At 39.4% G+C, this 20,212-nt stretch overlaps 2 protein-coding genes across 11 annotated transcripts in view; one reads left to right on the plus strand and one right to left on the minus strand.

Annotated features, from left to right (window-relative positions):
- The first annotated feature begins 584 nt into the window (after nt 1–584).
- LOC134542058 (fatty acyl-CoA reductase wat-like) overlaps nt 585–20,212 on the plus strand; it is a 175,232-nt gene continuing 155,604 nt past the window's right edge. For 2 of the 7 annotated variants that reach the window (XM_063385928.1, XM_063385933.1), the window contains exons 1-2: nt 889–1,490; nt 8,708–8,781. The gene's annotated coding sequence lies outside the window, so the exon portion shown is untranslated. Of the gene's footprint in view, nt 631–874; nt 1,491–1,521; nt 1,829–8,707; nt 8,782–20,212 lie in introns of those variants that run through there. The other 5 variants (XM_063385932.1, XM_063385924.1, XM_063385929.1 and 2 more) reach the window with 5 other exon arrangements.
- LOC134542059 (putative fatty acyl-CoA reductase CG5065) overlaps nt 11,956–20,212 on the minus strand; it is a 72,356-nt gene continuing 64,099 nt past the window's right edge. For all 4 annotated transcript variants that reach the window (XM_063385936.1, XM_063385935.1, XM_063385934.1 and 1 more), the window contains one exon: nt 11,956–12,331. In XM_063385936.1, the coding sequence (XP_063242006.1) occupies nt 12,232–12,331 (100 nt within the window). In that variant the 3' untranslated portion in view covers nt 11,956–12,231. The remainder of the gene's footprint in view (nt 12,332–20,212) is intronic.

Genomic DNA, 20,212 nt, shown 5'->3' on the forward strand with positions numbered 1-20,212 from the left:
ATTAATAATTAAATAAAAGCTAAAAACAGGCAGCGGGAGTGGCGTCAACCTAACTCGCAGACAGTGTTCCAGAACCTGTCCTGTTAGAATACGAAAAAGTAACCGGTTTAATAAAAACGCCCTTTACGATGTTAAAAACCTATTTTAGCGCACTGTAGCGGACATTTGGCAAACATCGATACATTTGCTTCGCCAAATATTTTACAGAAATTCTCGCGCGAATTATATGTGTAATTTTAATTTTCTCTAGTACTTTCAAAGTTGCATTTATTTGTTTTTATGACCATTTAAGTGTACAAAATGTATTCCAGAATAGTTTCACTACCATAAAGTTTCACTTGTCACACCCATAATTATTTTGGGTACGGCCCCCACCATATTTACGTATTTACATATATAGGAATTAATGGCGCCAAATGCGGGTCTGCCACCTTGTACCGTAATTTAATGTTTTCGCCCCATATTAAGTTATTATTATGTTAATTAATTTGTAAACTCTATGTCTAATATTTTTACTGATTTGAAAACGGTAAATATTTTAAAGTGTAAATCTATGTGAATATTGTTCTATGGACTGAATAGATGTTTAATTAAATCATAAATATGAATTACAGAGACCCCTCTTAGGAGGTAATAACTTTGAAACGGTAAACGGTTAAGTTGACGCCGTTATTATTTAATGTAAATTGATTTTAAATTTTTGTTTATTTAAATTATATAAGAGATTTTGTGTTCTGTGCAATTGTTACGCGCGGATTTCATTAGTTTGACAGTAATTAATGTAACAGTTTTTGGTTTTCGGCCAATCACGAGCCGCTATTTGAAATACGTCATTCATTGTTATCTGACTTAATAATGGATTGAAAAATAATGTAATGGCCGGCTTAAGCTAAGCTGGAACTGCTTCGTGACGTCGACGGAAATATATCCTACGAAATAGCTAGAAAGTTATAGGCATCCTGGAAGAAGGATGATAATTATGCATTGTTAGGGTGTAAACGTGCATAAGTAAGGCTTTATCTAAAAAGATAAAGACATTAGGAGTGATATATACGTGAGTAAAGAATTGTAAGAGTCTGTTACTCCAATTCAGTGCTAATCACCACGTTCCTCCCACACAATCGTCACATCGCGGCCTTAAATGAAAAATAAACATTGAGATTTGAATTTAAGTAAGAATATCTACGAGAAACGGATTTTTTTAAATATAATTTATTTTATTTTCACACACGATTAACATAATTCAGAGGTCTGATGAACGAGGGACTCAGAGCTCTACCGACGTACTTAAACCTATCTAGCCGAGGTAATAATAATTAAGAACTCAAATTCATTAATTAAACTGTGTAATATATCGTCGAACCCGAACCAAAGACTTGCTTGGTAATGGAAAGTGCGCAACGTCACTCCAGTCGATAATTTTGTGTTTTCTGCGGTGCCAATAAGCAGTTAGGAAATTTGAGGCTAATAACTAAGAATTAATATTAAGGGTAAATTTGAGACATTTCTTTTAAATAAATAAGCAAATATTTCAATTGTGTGTTGGTTATATGTTATTTATAATTCACCTATTCAAGTGTATCCATGTCTTATGTTTTCAAGCCAATCCCTAACTGTGGCATAATATTCCTAACACATGCCAACTGAATGTTACCTAAGCATAATAATTTTACACAGAGAAAGTAAGCTCCACATATTTAATTGTCTAACCCAAAGTGGGGATATTCGTACAAGTGTGTTCGTACATAGAAAACTGTCTCCATCAACCAAGGGGCACCTAAGGATTGTATAGGTGTTGCCCTACAACCTGGTCAAAACCATCAAAAAAGTGAGTTCTGCGCATACGCGTAATCACATTCAGAGCTTACTTACAAATAATTTTTAGCAATGTGACTTGTGAATGATCTGTGATTTTACTTTCTTAATATAATTATTTTGACTTATAAAAACTATTTATGGGTGAGGAGAAACAAAGATTTTTAAAATAAAGGTGTGAATCAACAAATGTTACACTGTCAGGTTGGAGTCCTTTTTCTTTTCAAATCGCGCTCGTTAAAGAAAAGTTGTGTTTCGCATATGCAAGTCTAATGTGTATATTAAAAATATTAAATAGAATGCATAACTATTAAATAATGTGTAGCACCTAAATGTAAAGGATTCAGGAGGCTTCAGAAAATGTTTATATTTAAATATCAACATTTATGTTAATTTTTGTATAACCATGTGTGAATGTATCAATTGATTATTCAAGGCACTCCTAGTTAATGGTCTATTCCTTACGTATTTGCCTTAATTGTGGTTGGAACTTCAAATAAAGTTCATTTATGCGTATTGCATTAAATAGGTATTCATGTAAATTAATGTTAGGATTTTACAAGCCAAAGATGGTTATGTATTGTGAAACAACTTGGGTAACCTGACATTGATTTAGATCAAAACCACCTACAATCTCTAATAAAATCTTAAAACAATCCCTAATTTTTATGGCATTGATTATCAAGACACTAAAAATGAAATAGACAATATTTTATTAAAAGTGTAAATGTATTAAAATGCCTTGAACCCAAAGATTGCTAAGGAAAACTAGATCCGGATATAGTCAGAGAAAAAAATAAGGAATTATGTTTAACCTGGGAGTGAAATCTCTGTTAACTTCTAAACTTCTAAAACTTTTATGAAAACAAATCTCAATGAGTATGAAGAAGTTACATATCTGCAACATTTAATGGTTTTTAATATTTATTCCTTTTATAGGTATATTTATTGATTTTAAAATAATTTTCGTAAATATTTAAATTGTGCTCTTATAAAAATTTTATATATAATTCTGGAAATTGAATTTTCGAGTTGCTCTCATTCTATTTGATGCCTGATAAACAGCATTGTGATATTTCAAGCAGTTTACCAATAGTAAACTGTTTTGAACAGTTGATAAAGTTATGTTAACTACATTTAAAATGTTGTAAATTGTTGTAATTGTTTGGTTGGTTTAAGTTAACAACATTATAAACACTTAACAGTGTTTCTCGGGACAGTAGTACTTAGAAATACAATTGGTTATTTTTTTTTTATTTACGTATGATAACTATGCTAGGAGTTAAACTATTTTATCATGTTTCACTTAATTATTTATGAAATAAATAATTTACAAATATTCTATTTTAAAGTTAAGTATTTTTTATTGTTAACAGCTGTATGATCATTGCCCTTTTGTCATCATGTTTAAAGTTATGTCAATATTTTTTTCAGACTGCAAAAAATTGTTTCAATTATGAATACACTATTCTACAACAATGATATTTCAAACGACGAGAGAAAATCTATGACAAGCGTTCATGTTAAAAGGCTTGAGTTTCCTATATTGTTTGGTGTTATGCGTTGGAATGATTAACTCTGTGTTTAATAAAGATTGTAAACAGTTTATTAAGCAGATTATTAATATGAATTTTTAAGCAAAATTTAATAGTCTCAGCATTATACCCTCCAAGTATGTCAAGCATCCTGATTGGTTGATTACCAAAATGGCGCAATGTTTGATTTTGAATATAATGATTTACATTGGTTTACATAATTGGAAATTTTTTAATAGTGAAGCAGGAGGTGAAGATTATGAGAAAGAGGCTCTTTATCTATCATGTAGAAGTCATTTGTGAATTGGCTTAGCCAATTTATAGGCTTTTAAGTTTGAGTTTTTGATTACTTTCCAATTTGATAACTGGATATCAAAATAGCCAATTGAGCCAGAAGTGTTTGAAATAACACTTGTGTTTTAAGTTTGTATCAAGTTTTAGATTCAGAGCAGGGGCGGATCCAGCATTTTATGTTAGGGGGGGCGAATGTAGGTTTAAAAAGTATTTAAAATGGGTGAGTCCGGGGGTCCACCCCACGGAAAAATTATAGATTTTCGCATGCAAAATGGTGTTTTTTTATAGCAATTTTGTGCTTAAAATGTCAAATACACTTTTGGTATAGTCAGTAAAAATTTTCACAGAAAATGAGTTTTGGTAAATTATAAAGTTATCAGAAAATAATAAATAAAATACAATAACTAAAGAATGGGCATAACATTTGTAGTAATAACTAAAATTAAAATGTCTTATACATATAATGGTTCTGCATAAATAGAAGTTGCAAAACAACAGTTTTTCTCCATCATAGAATGAATTCCATCCTGCGGGTTCTCTTGCTTGCAAAACGATCAATGACTTTTTCTTTATCAATCTCGCAGCCATAATGGATATGCAATAATGCAAGTCCGGTCAGTCTGTCTTCCTTTGTGGTAGATCTCAACCACGTCTTAAGTCTTCTCAATGTCGAAAATGTTCTCTCTGCCGAAGTGACACTTACGGGTAAGGTGACTTAAGATTTTCAGGAGAATGTAGATGCCTGGATACAGCTCCTCGTCACACGAAGCGAGAACATTGAGAGCTGTGGAGGGTATTGTATTGTTGATTTCTTTCTCACGGGTCCACTTCGCCTCCCATGATCGAACCTCGGCATTAAGTTGTCTTTCCACATATTCTAGCCCATTCACTCCAAGGAGAGAGCCATACTTTGTAGAAATTTTTTTGACACTTACTTGACTAGAAGAGTAAGTTGGTAACAAAGCTGACAGGCTGTGAAGCTGTTGCGTTTATTCCGAAAACCGATGTTTTAAATCTTCGACAATGTGCTCCAGAATGGGAATGAATACAGCTCTTCGGAAATATTCAACAGGGTTTGTTGATGGGTAATTTTGTCTGTGTGTTTGCCTTCTCACAAGTCGAGGTATAGTTAAATCTACACCAAGCTCCTGAGCAAGACCATCAGCTTCGTTGAAAAGTTGAGAAAATAGCTCTTCGCACTGTGTACGTTTTGTATTTAGAACAGAAAGCATATCTGCCAGAATAACTTGGGCAACCTTAAACTCTATTGAAGTCTTCTGATATAGTCTACTCAAAGGAAGAGTGTCTCCCAGCATATCAGATAAGCAGATGACTGTGACAATAAATTCACTCTCACAAAGTGCAGTCAACAAAGTCTTTGCTTTTGCAGCACTTTCAGCATTTTCCAAGATACGGCACACTCTAAAGCCTGAGCTACTTTCAGAAAAGATGTTCGGAACTGCAAAATGCCATCGTGTCTTTCGATCCAACGAGTTTCACACAGTCCAGAGAGTTGGTGACATAAAACGTTTTTGAGTAAAGCTGAGCGTTTTGATGATGCAGTGAAGAACGAGATTATCATTTTCATTGTTGTAATAGTATTTCGAATTGCTTGGATGCAGGAAGATTTTGATATGGCCAAATTAAGAGCATGATTGTGACATGGACAGTGAACAGCATTCACAGCTTCTCGCCTGACTTCAGCCACAGCACCACAAATTTCTGACACCATGACACTGCACCCATCTGTGGATATGCTAACACAATGGCTTAGGTCAAGACAGTGATGCTTTAGAGCAGAAAGTACTATTTGCCCAATATCTTTGCCACTTACAGTTGGTTCATATACTTCATATTGGTCCTTGTCCTCACTGTTCACAAATTTTAACATTTAAAATTTGTAAAACATCTTCGTGCACTGAATCTTTGTGTACATACCTCAAATCAAGTGTCAACTGGGACTCGTGAAGCATCAGTAGTTTCGTCGAACATGATGCTACTTTTACTGAACACTGTCCTGTCACTGACTATACAGTAGGTTACTGACGAGAAGGCAAGGCAGTCGTCTGTTGGCACGGCGTATAGTTGGGGAGGGGGTTTGGTTGTGGTCGCACTGCAACTCTCCTCACTCCACCCTCCACTCCAGTAACAGGATAGCCCAGCTTGTCGCCTGCCACCCCCTTCCAACATTCCAAGCCACGCTTTTCTATTGAGCTCAGGACAGCTGAAAAGTTAAAGGATGAAGGAAACATGCCCAGAGTGAAGTTACTCCGTGTCAATGTGGCACAAAGCTATCAATATTTTGGTTTCATGTAAGACAATGCGCGGGTCTTTATGTATTTGGCTACATCATCGATTTTGCTTCCCATGGTGAAAGGGGGGGGGGGGGGCGATCGCCCCTATCGCCCCCCCTTGGATCAGCGCCTGATTCAGAGTGTTGATTTTTATATAAGAAATGCCAGCCATCTTGTAGAAGTGTGGTGATTTGAACTGTTTCAGAAACTGAAGCCTTTGATTTATTTGGTACTAAATATCACTTAAACAAGTTAACAACCGTTTTTTTTGGATGTTTTAAACTTTCAAGCTGTGTGACATAACTTTTTGATTTATTTGAAACTGGCAACATAATAAAATAACTGATAGTGAAGGAATCTGTTACTAGCCATTGTCAAGGCCAGAGGTAACAAACTGATATTAAGATATTATGCTTATGAGCTAACAGAGTAAAACATTTTCATTAAAAATGTCTTGTGGTGAAAATGATTGGTTTTTATGTCCATGTGACTGGAGGCAGCATTTACTGCAATGAAACAGGAAAACTACGAAATGGTGTAATTTTATTACACGAAAGTACCCTTACATGGTGCTACCACAGCACTCAGCCCGTTGCGTTTAAGTGCCTTAACATGGCCCTGCATACTTAAAGAACATGAGTGTTCGGGTTACGACCAAGGTCGGTATGTGGATTTGAATGTCCAGTGGCGATGCAGTGTGAAGGTCCGTGGGTGGCAGTATGAGGTTACAGTTTGTTTGGCACTTCAAGCCCGTGACGTAGAACATGGCGAACACTTTAGGATGACAAAACACGGAATAGTTATCACTAAATATACAAAGATTACATATGCACCTGGTTCAGAGTTAGTGTGCGTATTAGACGTTTGACACATCTCGCGGAGAATGGAGTCCAGTTCAGTTACGTTATGTGTTGGTGCAATGACGAAGTTACACAGGAGACAACAAGCCTCTAACTTTAAGCATGGGGGAAAGGCTCTCACGTACACGTTTCTCACATGGGCAGATGCGGCCAACAGCAAATTCCCATTGAAGTAAATTAGTTGTAGAAGTTTTGTAGAAAGTTTACACGTTTTGTCCGTGCACGGCCCTGGATGGCCCAGTGTGGGCGATGATGAAAAGTTCACAAGCAGGCTTTCTAACAGAGGATGGGTGCGAGCACGTAGCCTGTCAACTACGAAGGTTAAAAAGACAAAAAACTCACTAATGCGTGGTTGCAAATATGGTACTATTACGTTACGTGACTAGTTTTTTAAAACTACACCGAAGGTAGAGCCGGCCATGGGGCCAATGAAAAAGGATTGATAAAGACTTACGATATGGTGGTTACAAGCGATGAAGACAAAGCGTTGATAACCCCGTGGTGCGCGGACACATTCGACCCCTGAGCCGGGCAAGCGATAACTGGCGCGCCGCCGAAGGCCATGTTTCCCGCATGAAGTACGCGGAGCGTGGGAATGACTCAGGTTGAGATTTGTGGCATAGTTGCACAGTTGTTTAATTATGTAAGACAAAAAATGATAATATTTTGACTAATATCTAACAATTGAAGAATTATACAACAGAGTTTTGGAACTACATCTGGTGGACTAATATACACCTGGCAATGGTAGTAGCACAAATCAACACCCAATCGCAGTGCGGGCAGCTATCGACCCATGACCTTGGGGTCGTTCTCATCACTACACTTCCCTGCACTGCCGATATATTCGTTGCATGCACACGCTATCGGGGCGGGTGTCGATGTGGCATGACAACTTGTGCGACAGAGGAGCCAAAACATATTATTTTAATGGGAACTATGGGAATGCATTGATTATAAATTTATAAATATAATTATAAAATATTTTAAAAGCTAGTGTTTTATGCACTATTGTGCATTCTCAAGTGTATGATTTAAATTTATTTATTGTGTTATTTTGTACATGAGTTTAGTTAATAGAAATGGTTTTTGTTTTCCTGATAATAAATGTAAATTGATAATTCAATTTTAATCTTCTTATACCATTAAATGTTGATCCACAGTTATGGCATTCCATTAATTTAGTTTGAAACCAAAATAAATTATTTTCCATTGGTAATTATATTTTTATAATTAGCATTAAATATAAAAAAGAAAGTTATTCAGAATTCTCATAGATATAAAATCAGATCTAATTTCATTCACAGAACAGGGCCGGAGCCAGGATTTTGTGAAGGAGGTTCAATACAGATAATGATATAATTTTTTATGCGTAAGTTTTCTTTATACCTAATTTATTATATTTCAAAAGAAAATAAATTGTCATGCTAAAATTTCAGGCAAATGTAGACTATTATAACTCCATAATTTACACATAGAAGTCTAAGTAATGATTTTGCTTGAGAAAATAAATCTTATCATTTTATATTTTGGTTATTGTCTACATGTTTTAAATACTTTTTCCTTTAGTAAATTGTTTGATGATTTTGTTAAAACAAGTCATAAATCCATACACATACGCACACATGCACACATACACACACACACACACATACATGTGCATTTGCACAAAATACATGCTTACAACACATGTGCAAACCGGCATTAAGTGTAAGTATATTACTTGTCATCACAAATAACTGCCACTTCTGTGTATGAGGCGTTTCGGGATATAATGGGGAAAAAATAAAATATTGTAGACCTAAGGATTACATTACTTCTTCTAAAATAATGACTTTAAAATTATGTATTGCTATAATTTACTTATTCTGTCTTTGCTTGTGTTTTTTTTTCTGTTAAATCCTGTAAGGGAGGGTCTGGAGCCCATGGACATCCCCCCAGCTACGTTCCTGCACAGAATTCAAATCTACTCTCCTTTTCAGAGTGAGTACCAAATCATTTTTTAGTGTTTAAATGTTTAAAAGTTTAAAATTATTACACAACCAACACATTGTCTGCTTTTCTTCTTCTATCAATTCGGCCATGTTGACAACAGGAAAAGAAAAAACAAACAAACAGAAGATGCAGAAACGTAGATCATTTGAGTGTGTAGTTCCCATTCCTGTAAAATTAAGCCTTCCTCTTCTTGTTTTGTTCGTTATTTCATGGTAGACGAAAAATCTAGGTTAGATTCACATGTTATTTCATAGAAAGTAACTCGCGACGTTCATTTAGCTCATGTGCTACTGGATGAGCTGGGCTAGGCGTGTCGCGTGTCACTGCTCAGTAGACTGTGACTTGCCCGCTGCAAGTCGCCATCTGTTGAGTGGCACCGTTTATCTTAGCGACATGTGACTCTCCTAGCTTTGACTCTAGGAGAGCGCATTGTGACATTTTCACTGTCGTAGATTTTGGCCTGGCCCTGCAACTTGCAGCTACACCTCGTCATTGCAACAGTAATGTACTCTGTATGTATGAAATAAAGACTTCAAGTGGGACAAATTCCTTAATGACTGCAAAACATAAAACACCATCAAAACATCCTACAAAAATTTTTTAGTCTGTCATGCAAATTTCAATGACTTGAAGTGTGTAATAATAAACAGCTGTTACAAATATAAATTTAAAAAAACCAGCACGCCATGAAGGTGAATATCATACTTGAAAAAGTTAAGTAAAAAAAAAAAACAAATTTAATTAAACTTAAACTTAATATCTAAAAAAAAATTTAGAATGAAAATTAAAAATTGATTTTCATAAAAGTTACTGAAGTCAAGCTGAATTCAAAGCAAAATAATTAACTGTATTTAAAGTTAAATTTGTAACAGCAAAATGTAGTGACAAACTTATTTTGAAATCATTATTAGTCAATATGTTATTTGAAAGAAAACAAAAAATTACTAAAGAAATTACAGGTGGGTGGCATCTTTTTTATGCTGCCTGAATGAAAGGTAAGGTAGGTTAACACTTAAGGGTTAATTAAGTAATAAACTTTAATTTACATTTATAAATGTACACCCCTAAAGCAGTAAGATGCTCTTTCCAGACAGATTGGGGATATTTTGTCTGCCTGAATCACAGGAACAGTTCAGAGTTGGCTATAAACATCAAGAGTGTGGATAGTTTTACTTTTAAATGTTTGTGACATATTTTTAAGTGTTAAGTCTTTCATAATGTTAATGTATGTATTGATATTGGCAAGTAGGACATATGCTGAACTGCAAGTAGTACATTCATGACTGCAGTGCAGAATATAGAAAGAGGAGTCAGGTAGTTTAACATTAAACCAAGGCTGGTAGGCTAATTAATGTTGTCGTCGTCCGTCCGAAGGCCATAAAGCCCGGCCTCAACCCGCCAGTATTAATCCCCGCTAACGGAACGCAACCCTAGCCCAGGTCACGTGAGTCAAGCGAGCTGTCGACGTCGGTGAGTGTTTATACGTATTACGCCCATATGCCAACTCCACCAAACAGCTCTTATGCTTCATTAATTACTGCGAGTAATTAAGTGTTTTTTAATTAACAAAACAACCCTTAAGAGTGAAAGTGCGTCGTAGGGGTGCAGCAGTTTTCCCCGTGGGAGACCGCAATTAATAAACGTTCGGAACATCCCTTGCGGCCTTCCGCCAATAATTAACAACAGCATAAATCAACCTAATTAACCTCCCCGTTTTCACCTGCAAATAGCCACTGGAGTAGTCAACAAGTGACAGACAGTCTCCAGTTTGACTTTCTATTTTCAAATATTATTAATCTCAATTTTATTATGTATTATTATTATAGGCCTCTTCCGCCAACTAATTCAGACAGATGTCATTAAGTTACGAGGGTTCTAGAAATAATAATGTCTAATTATAATTATAAATTTGGAATAACGGCACATTAGAAAGTTCGGCGCGTCATGACGCTTCCTCTCCCCCCCCCCCCCCCCCCCAAGCCAGCACAAAGCGGCAGTAGAGTTTTACTCACGGGCCGGGGCGGACGTGTGATCCCGCGGGGAGACTTCAACTTTTGTGCTCCTGATTTCTTCATACTGGTAAATATTATATTTCATTAAAACCTCTTTTTCCTCTCCCCGCGTGCCCCCGTGCCCCTTTGCCGGTGCATGGCTTAACCCGGCCGCGTTAATTTTTGCTCGTCGTGCAACAACGGTTCGCGACGCAGTCACCTTACGGTTCGGGCCGACTCCCGCGAACAGAACTTAATATAATTCATCGAGCAGATGCCTGCCGACTACAAACTTAAAGACTTGTCTCTTAATATTACTTTCGTGGGCCCGCGACTCACACAGGTGAGCCCGGGCACGAAGCTAGTTCCAGTTTATCAAGGGAGTGGCCATTAACCCACTCAAACTCTTCGAAGACCCTCAAACCCATGTAGGGATCTTATTTGCAAGTGCCGCAACGTAACACGTAATTAATTATTCAGTGCGAGTGTGTGTAGTGTCAGCGTATTTGTCAAGTGTAATTGTGTAACTTGTGCCCATCCACACTTTGTGAGATGCGGGATTAAAAACCAACACCTAAATAACGTTTTCTTTATTTCATAGACACCCCCTGAACAGTTAGGAAACAGTCCTCTACACTGTTTAGGGCCAGTGCGTATTAAAAGCAGGGACTCCCTTCCACCATCAACAGCCGCCGATCCTAGTGGAACACGCAGGGGCAAAAACCTACGACCACCTCGGTTAATACTCAAATTAACCTGGCGCCCGCCGGAGATTTCATTAAGAGCCACTAAAACCACTAGGACCGCCCCGGGTCTCGATCACGAGACCGCGGGTGACGGCAATGTATTTCTTACAGATTTTTGTTCAAGAGGTATGTTGTCCATATTTAAATGCTGACTATGAACTTAAAAAAGAAGCTGAAAAAATGTAAATGTCTCCCAAAATAATTTTAGAAACATGTAAAAAAAATTAATAATTTGTGCTCTTAGCATTTACTTTTGATAGAAGATATTTAATAATTTTTTTTCACTACTTAACAATCTTCAATTTTTTTTTTAAACAGAAACATTAAAAAAATCAAAGGTACATATCCAGTATTGAGAGTTTATTTGTGTTCTAAAATTTTGAGTGACATTATTATGTAACGTAAAAATTACCCAAGGTGCCTGGTTTCAGCACACAGAGTAAAATCATGTTTATTTAAAAGATTTATACAATTTATGTCAGTAATCATACCATTACAAATATCTTTACTTAATTTAAAATTTTGGTCCTGGGTTTTAAGATGCTCTTTCTCCTACCCAGTAAGAAAACAAAGAGAATCTTTTTTTTTTGCATCCTGACCATTATTAAATATCATGACCATATTACAAATTACAACCTCCAAAGAAACATGTGCAAAGACTGCATCTCTACAACTTTTAAAGATAGTAATGAAGACACTGTTCAGAATGCAACAATAATGAAAGATCGTATGATACTCCATGTTGCCCAGATGGCGAAGACATATAGCAAATACTTCACCACTGTGTGAACTATATATAACCTGAAACAAAGAAAAAAATATTATTTTATTTATTAAGTATATTCATCTTATAATAAAAGTGCTCTGAAGAAGGAAAATAATAAACAGATTTAATAAAACTAGCTACTACTAGAGGTGTGTTGTTACAGCAATTTTCGGTATCTGTTCCAACCTAATACTGATACAGTAATGTACTAGTTACAAGTATCTGATACTTCTGTATCAGTTTTAGCAGTAGCGGTCCCAGGACCCTGCGACCGGAAGGAGAATCTGATACATTATTTATCACGCCCGGTAATTCTCTACCTCTGTTACTCTCATGCCCGCCTATACAGCCAGTATCAATCAGTTCAACATTCACTGCAGTTCGTCCTGGCCGTGTATTACCATGTAAATTGTTGCGGGCTGTCATGCTTTGTAGTTAGTATCTTTATAGTGAAATAAGGAATGGATAAGTGCAAGAAAAAGACTTCATTTGAGTGGAATTTTTTCACGGAAAATAATGATTTTGATAAGTGTAATTTGTGTAAACAAAAACTGAGTTATAATGCAATACTATTTGTTAAATAGTGACTGAACTTGCAAAGTGTTTGTTTTTTTATCGATATTGGCACTGCTATCTGCCTGATGTACCTAACTCAAATGTATATTGATATAGTATGCTCACTAATGTACCTATCTGTTTTTTTTTTTTTAAATTTTTGATAAAATCGTAATCTTTTAATGTATGAAAACACTAGTTACTAATTGTTTTCGAAAAAAGAAAGTCCATATGTTGATTACATCTGTTATTAGTGTCAACTGAGAATTTATTTGCATTTTCATAGCTGTTAGGTGCACAAATATAAATATTATATCTTGTATGAATGTACTTTTTAATATTAAAATTTCATTAGTTTTATTATTGAACGAGACGGTGCACGCACTGCGCACTGAGCATACTTTGATGTGGGACAATAAACAAAATGACTCGTAACAATTTCGCTCTGCCCTGCGCCTCTCCTTCAACGCCTTCCCCTGCGCTTCCTCCCCTACATTCTTTCCCTTTATCCCTTATTCGTCGTGCCGCTCCCTCCCCTTTCACAAGCTCCGCCCAAGTGACCGTCATCTGCGATCGGGTTCTGCGCACGCGCACATTGGCCGTGGTGTTGTTCCAGGCGAATTCAAAAACTGATACTAAAGTACTTAATACTTTTCAAGTGTTCTCGTTTGCAGTATCTGATGCAGGCATGTATCAGTTACAAAATATCAGGTTGATACTTTTTGACCCACCTCTAGCTACTACCTACATCACTCATGCATAAGGTTGGTGTCAAGTACATGCAATTCCTACCTTAAATTAAAAGAACTGTTAAGTTTACTGCAATATATATAGCCTGTCTCATGCTTAGTTTGCAGAACAGTGTAAATGTGACCACTGTTGCCAAATTGATAATAAACACAAATAATGATTTCACAGCAAAAAAATATTTGGAAAAGTCGGTCACTATAAATAACAAAACATTCTATTAAATCATGTGCTATGTTCAGAGTAAAGCCAAAATTTTTGATATTTAATTATATAAATACAATTTTGGCAAAAATATTTTAAACCAAGATGATGTATTTCAAATATGTCATCTTAGAAAAAAAAATCAATACTATACGATGATGTACTTTATGAAATTCAACAGAAAAATGTATTTTCAAAATTGTCATTCCATAATTTATTTTACAAATACATTTTAACATTTTTCCATTATAATTGTTATGTACTGTCAGCTCGGTTGGTAAGGCTGAGAGTGTGGTGTTGTCTATGGTTTGTCAGTCAACAGTAGCATCATGGCTGATAGCTCGTCAGATAACCTGTGTAACATGTAATGTAACCAATGTATCGTGTAATGCAGACACAGTGCGTGTAACGGGTACATAAAAGTGGCGACGAGGAATTCCGGATCGGTTCGTGCGCGTGAAGTGGTGTGCGGGCGATGATGGCGGCGATTGGGGTTATGGGAGAGTTTGTGCCGGGTCAGGACACGTGGAAGAGTTACCGCGAAAGGGTGCAGTTTTATTTTATAGCTAATAAAATTGAAAACGACGAAGCAAAACGCGCTGTATTTTTCACTGTCTGCGGGGCGGAACTCTACAACTTAATTTCATCATTGTTAGCTCCACAGGCTACCGATGAGATACCCATCGCCGAGGTATTCAGCAAGCTGTCCGCACATTTCGAACCGAAACCCAGCGAGATTGTTGAGACATACAAATTTTTGAAACGTGACCAGCTAGCGGATGAAACGATAGCAGTCTATCTGGCGGAACTCCGGCGATTGAGCACGCATTGTAACTTCCCCAATTTGGAGAGGATGTTGAGAGACAGACTGGTGTGTGGTGTGCGGGATAGATCGGTTCAGCACGCGTTGCTGTCTAAGGATCCACTGAGCTTCAAAGATGCAGTGGATATTGCTATGGCGGCTGAGGCAACAGGGAAGAACATATTGGACTTACGTGGAAAAGGTGACGAGATAAGTACAACGCGTGTTGACGAACATCCGGTGCATGCGGTGGCAGGCAGAAGCCATACCGGCAGACGTCCGGCTGGTATTCAGGCAAACATGGACACGGGAATACGTAAACAAATGATGGGCCCCCAGGAGAACAAACGGAAACAACAGTGTTGGCGATGTACAGGGAATCATGTTGCGGAAGAGTGTCGGCATGTGACAGCTGTGTGCCGGTTTTGTTCCAAACAGGGCCACATAGAGAAAGCCTGTATTACAAAACAAAAACAAGGTAGGCCTGTTGGTGGGGCCCGACAGGGAAATGTGGGGAATAAGTCTAACTCTGGACTTACTCACATGTTGTCAGATACAGTAAGGGAGCAAGAGGGAGAACAAAATGAAGCAATGTACAGTTTGAATAACCTGCGTGCGTTGAAAAGTAAGGCACCCTTTGTCATGAATGTTGGGTTGGATGGCAACAAACACTGCATGGAAATAGATACAGGTGCAAGCTTTTCTGTTATTAGTGAGGAAACATACAAGGCCCTGTGGCCCGAACAGCCACCATTGGACATGTGTAACATCGCATTGCGTACGTGGTCCCAGGAACAGTTGCGAGTTAAGGGAGTTAAAACAGTCTTGGTAAAAACAAGGGGACGTGAGGCAGTACTGCTTCCGGTGTTAGTGGCGGCTGGGAAAGGGCCGAGTTTGATGGGGAGGAACTGGTTGGAGCCCCTTGGGATTTCTGTGGAGGGCGTTTTCATGGTAGAGAGTTGCAAGGAACCTAGTGTTGTGCAGAAGAGTCAATGGGTGGAGGAACTGGTAGCCAAGTATCCAAAGGTATTTGACAGCAGTTGTTTAGGACAGTACAAAGGTCCACCGGTATCCCTCGTGCTTAAAGAGGGAGCCACACCAGTATTTAGGAAATGCAGACCAGTGCCGTTTGCAATAAGGGACAAGGTAGGGGATGCAATCGACAAGCTGGTGATGCGAGGAGCTTACGAGGCAGTGCCGTATTCATCGTGGGCGACACCTGTCGTGCCTATTATGAAATCGGATGGGTCCATTCGCATATGTGCTGACTACAAGGGCACAATCAATCCAGCATGTAAGACAGAGTGTTATCCGTTGCCGACCATCAACGAAGCTCTGGCATCGCTGGCAGGGGGGAAATATTTCACGAAGCTGGACTTGGAGGATGCCTACATGCAGGTTGGAGTCGACGAGGGAACGGCAGATTTGTTGACTGTCAATACCATCAAGGGACTTTTCAAGGTCCGCCGATTACAGTTTGGAGTGAGCAGTGGCCCTGCCGTGTTCCAGAGGCTCATGGAAACACTCTTAGCAGGTATAGAAGGAGTGGTAGTGCTACTGGACGATGTGTTAATAGCGGGCCCAAATGAAGAAGAGCACTGGACACGTGTAGCGGAGGTAGTGGCAAGGATAGACAAGGCTGGGTTACGGTTGAAGAAGTCCAAGTGTGTTTTTGCATCCGCAGTGGTGAATTTTCTAGGTTATAGGATAGATGCGGAAGGGATACATCCCACACACGACAAAGTGGAAGCAATCCGTAGGGTACCAGTGCCCCAAAACAAGAAGGACCTGCAGTCTTTTTTGGGCTTGCTCAATTTCTATGAGCGGTTCTTGAAAGATAAAGCTAGTGTGTTGGAGCCTCTACACCGACTGCTTGATGGAAACGCTGCCTGGAAATGGGAGACACAGCATGCAGCTGCATTTACCAAGGCCAAGGAATTGCTACAAACAGACTGTGTGCTGGTCCATTATGACACCACAAGACCTCTGGTGCTAACATGCGACGCCTCAGAGTATGGTGTGGGTGCAGTGTTGGCACACGTCATGGACGATGGTGAAGAGAGACCGGTGGCGTTTGGGTCGCGGACACTGCAAAAATGTGAGCGGAACTATGCGCAGATCGACAAGGAAGCCCTCGCAGTGATATTTGGGGTGACTAAATTTCATCAATATTTGGCAGGCCGATCATTTACAGTGGTGACGGACCACAAGCCACTATTACGACTTTTGAATCCCAAGCGCCCAACCCCGGACATACTGTCACCTCGCATGTTACGGTGGAGTCTGTTGCTGGGCATGTATGACTACACCATCATGCATAAGCCAGGGGTTCGGATTGGACATGCAGACTCCTTGAGCAGGTTGCCACAGCCGACATCACCTAGGGAAGTTCCGGCAGTGGCAGATATCCTGATGTTTGAAGCAATGCCGGATGCCCCCTTGGACGCCCAGTCCATGGCACGATGCGTGAGCGAGGATCCAGTGTTGAAGAGGGTGAAGCATTTTGTGTTGCATGGATGGCCACAAGAACTACCAAGTGAGGAGATTCGACCCTATTGGAACCGCCGGTTAGAACTGTCAGTCTACCGTGATTGTGTGCTGTGGGGAACTCGGGTGGTAGTTCCGCAGCAGCTGCGAAGTAGCCTCCTAGGAATGTTACATGCATCACATGATGGAATGGTGCGCTCAAAGGCCATAGCTCGAAGCTACATCTGGTGGCCAAAACTGGACGAAGACATTGAGGAGATTGTAAGCCATTGCCAGATATGTCAGGCTGAACGCAGGGCACCAGCAAAGACCCAGGTGCCATGGAGCACGCCCCAGAGACCATGGTCCCGTCTGCATGTTGATTTTGTGGGGCCCTTCCAAGGGAAAATATTTCTGGTTGTCATTGATGCCTTATCGAAATGGCCAGAGGTACGGTTGGTGCCGTCAATGTCATCTGCTGTAGTGGTGCAGGAGCTGAGGAGTATGTTTAGTAACCATGGTATTCCGGACGTTGTGGTGTCTGATAATGGGACTGCCTTTGCTTCAAGTGAAATGAAGACCTTTCTAGAGAAGAATGGAGTCATCTACAAGTATACGCCCCCATACCACCCAGCTAGTAATGGACAAGCCGAGCGAACGGTGCAAACTGTCAAGGACAAGTTGAAGAGGTTGAAAGCAGGCGACTGGAATACGAGATTACACAGACTGCTCTTTTCGTTGCGCACAACTCCCAGTACGGTCACGCAGAAGACGCCTGCCGAACTCTTGATGGGTCGGAAGCTGCAGACGGTTTTCGACAAGCTGCACCCGCGGTCGCTGTCGGGTGCGGGAAAAGGGTTAGTGGAGGACGGGTGTGGTGGAAAAATGAGACAGTTTAGTGAAAAGGACCCAGTGTTAATACGCAACTATGGAGCTGGACCCAAGTGGGTCCCTGGAGTGGTGGCACGTAAGGAGGGTCCAGTTACATACCAAGTTCAGGCTGGAGGTCACATGGCACGGAGACATGTTGATCAGATGGTGCGACGCAATATCGCTACACGACTCCAGGGGAGCTCGAGGTTACCGGTGGGAGGAGCATCTGGGACGCAGCCCCGAGAGCAGGAAGAATCGCTCCAGCAAGCTGTCCATCGGGGGATAGCAGAGCTTCAGCAGCAACCACAAAGGCCTCCAAGCAGTACAGCGACACAACCAGGATCATCTGGTACGAGGATGAGTGGCAGCGAGATGCCCCTCCAGCGAGCGGCCGGTTCCCTAGTGTTGGGGGACTCCGAGCTACCATTTTTGGGGTTTCCTAGTGACTGCGGTTCGGCAGCTGCAGTCGATCATGTTCGTCCAGGGCAGCAAACATCTGAGGAGCTTGCTGGAACCTTGGAGTTCTCACTGCAGGAGACCCAGGGACAGCCCCAGGAGCTGAGTAACTTGCCAACGAGGGTGAGGGAGCGATCCACACGAGTCAAGAAAACACCAAGAAACTTGAGTGACTACGTTCTCCATTGTGTATAACAATATGTACAAGTGCTTAGGGTAAAAAATCACTTGGAGGGAAGGACTGTTATGTACTGTCAGCTCGGTTGGTAAGGCTGAGAGTGTGGTGTTGTCTATGGTTCGTCAGTCAACAGTAGCATCATGGCTGATAGCTCGTCAGATAACCTGTGTAACATATAATGTAACCAATGTATCGTGTAATGCAGACACAGTGCGTGTAACGGGTACATAAAAATAATGTAAATTGTGTCAAAATACTGTGTGCTCTGTGGCGTATATCTGGCAACAGCACTCCGAAAAAAAGGACAGTGCTGGCAGAAATTGTGCATTGGAGAGAGAGTGAAAGCCCATTTAAATGCACACTGAAAACAGGTTGAGATATGCTAAAGAAACACACACCTTGAACCCAAAGAAATAAATTATTTAGTTCACCTAATACACAGTCGTTGCAGACACGGAAAACATAGAAAATGGGAAAAAGCCAAGGAATTAAAAGAGTCACTGGGAAAACAGGGATTTCTCTAGCAATTTAAGTGAGTAATCAGGGATTTTTTTAATTTTCTCTTCTAATAGTAACTGACATATTGTGATTCTTTACTAAGGCTTCGATAATAGCAACATAATGCTGAACGAGAAACATATGTAGAATGACTTAGGTACTTGGAAACTGACAAATTCTCGTAATTTTGACAGATAGTATTGCTAAGCCATTGACAGACATGAGCTTGGATGTTTCAACTTCCTGATACCAATTATTGTTGTGTAAATGTTAAGTATTTGTACTCACTTATGTGACACTACAAACTCTTCATCAGGATTTATGATGATGCAACTTCTCAGTCAACATTACGGTTGTCAGTTGCAAGAGCAAACAAAGGTCAAAAATTGTTTTCTGCACCAGGGAAAATATCTTGACAGCAGAAATGGACTTCATGAACAAACATGAGCAGATGAGACTAATCATAGCTTTTAATAATAATAACTAACATGTAGCAAAAAATAAAAATAAAACACCCAAAGTAAATTAATATTAACACCAAACATGAATTTTAATGATGGAGGAATGAATGAAACAAAATAAAAATAATGAAGTCATGTTTGACTCCATAGCATAGCCATCTCAATGTTGATGACACACTTATAGAACAGATACTTACACAACTACCATGATTCGCCCCATGCCACTCACGTTACAAACCCTAATATACAGAGTGAATTAAACAAATGAGAGGGAGGCAGAGCTCATAAGCTCTTAAATGCACTGCAGACACTCGACCGGCACATGTTCAGAGCAACATGTAGCTCTCTGGAGGGTTTGGTAGGGGAAACAAGGAATTTGCTAGTCAATGCGTACCATAGGTCTTGAGAGTCTATGGTGGAAATGTCACACTAGCACCAGTTTGGTGTAATTTGTTAAACATGATAGTGGTACGTATTTTTTTTTTTAAATTTCCAACAATGTAACAGTTTTACTTTGCTCGAGCATGGCTACATGTTACTAGGCTTGTGAAAATGCTATTTAAGCTTATGATGTGGTGAATGCAGATTGGTTGGTGATATGTACAGGCTGGTTCCATTGGATGATGTGGATGTTGACAGTTGTGAACTGTAGTGTAGGGATATTGGACAGACCAGG

Source organism: Bacillus rossius (genome assembly GCF_032445375.1).
Source record: "Bacillus rossius redtenbacheri isolate Brsri chromosome 4 unlocalized genomic scaffold, Brsri_v3 Brsri_v3_scf4_2, whole genome shotgun sequence".
Taxonomy (NCBI): Eukaryota; Metazoa; Arthropoda; class Insecta; order Phasmatodea; family Bacillidae; genus Bacillus; species Bacillus rossius.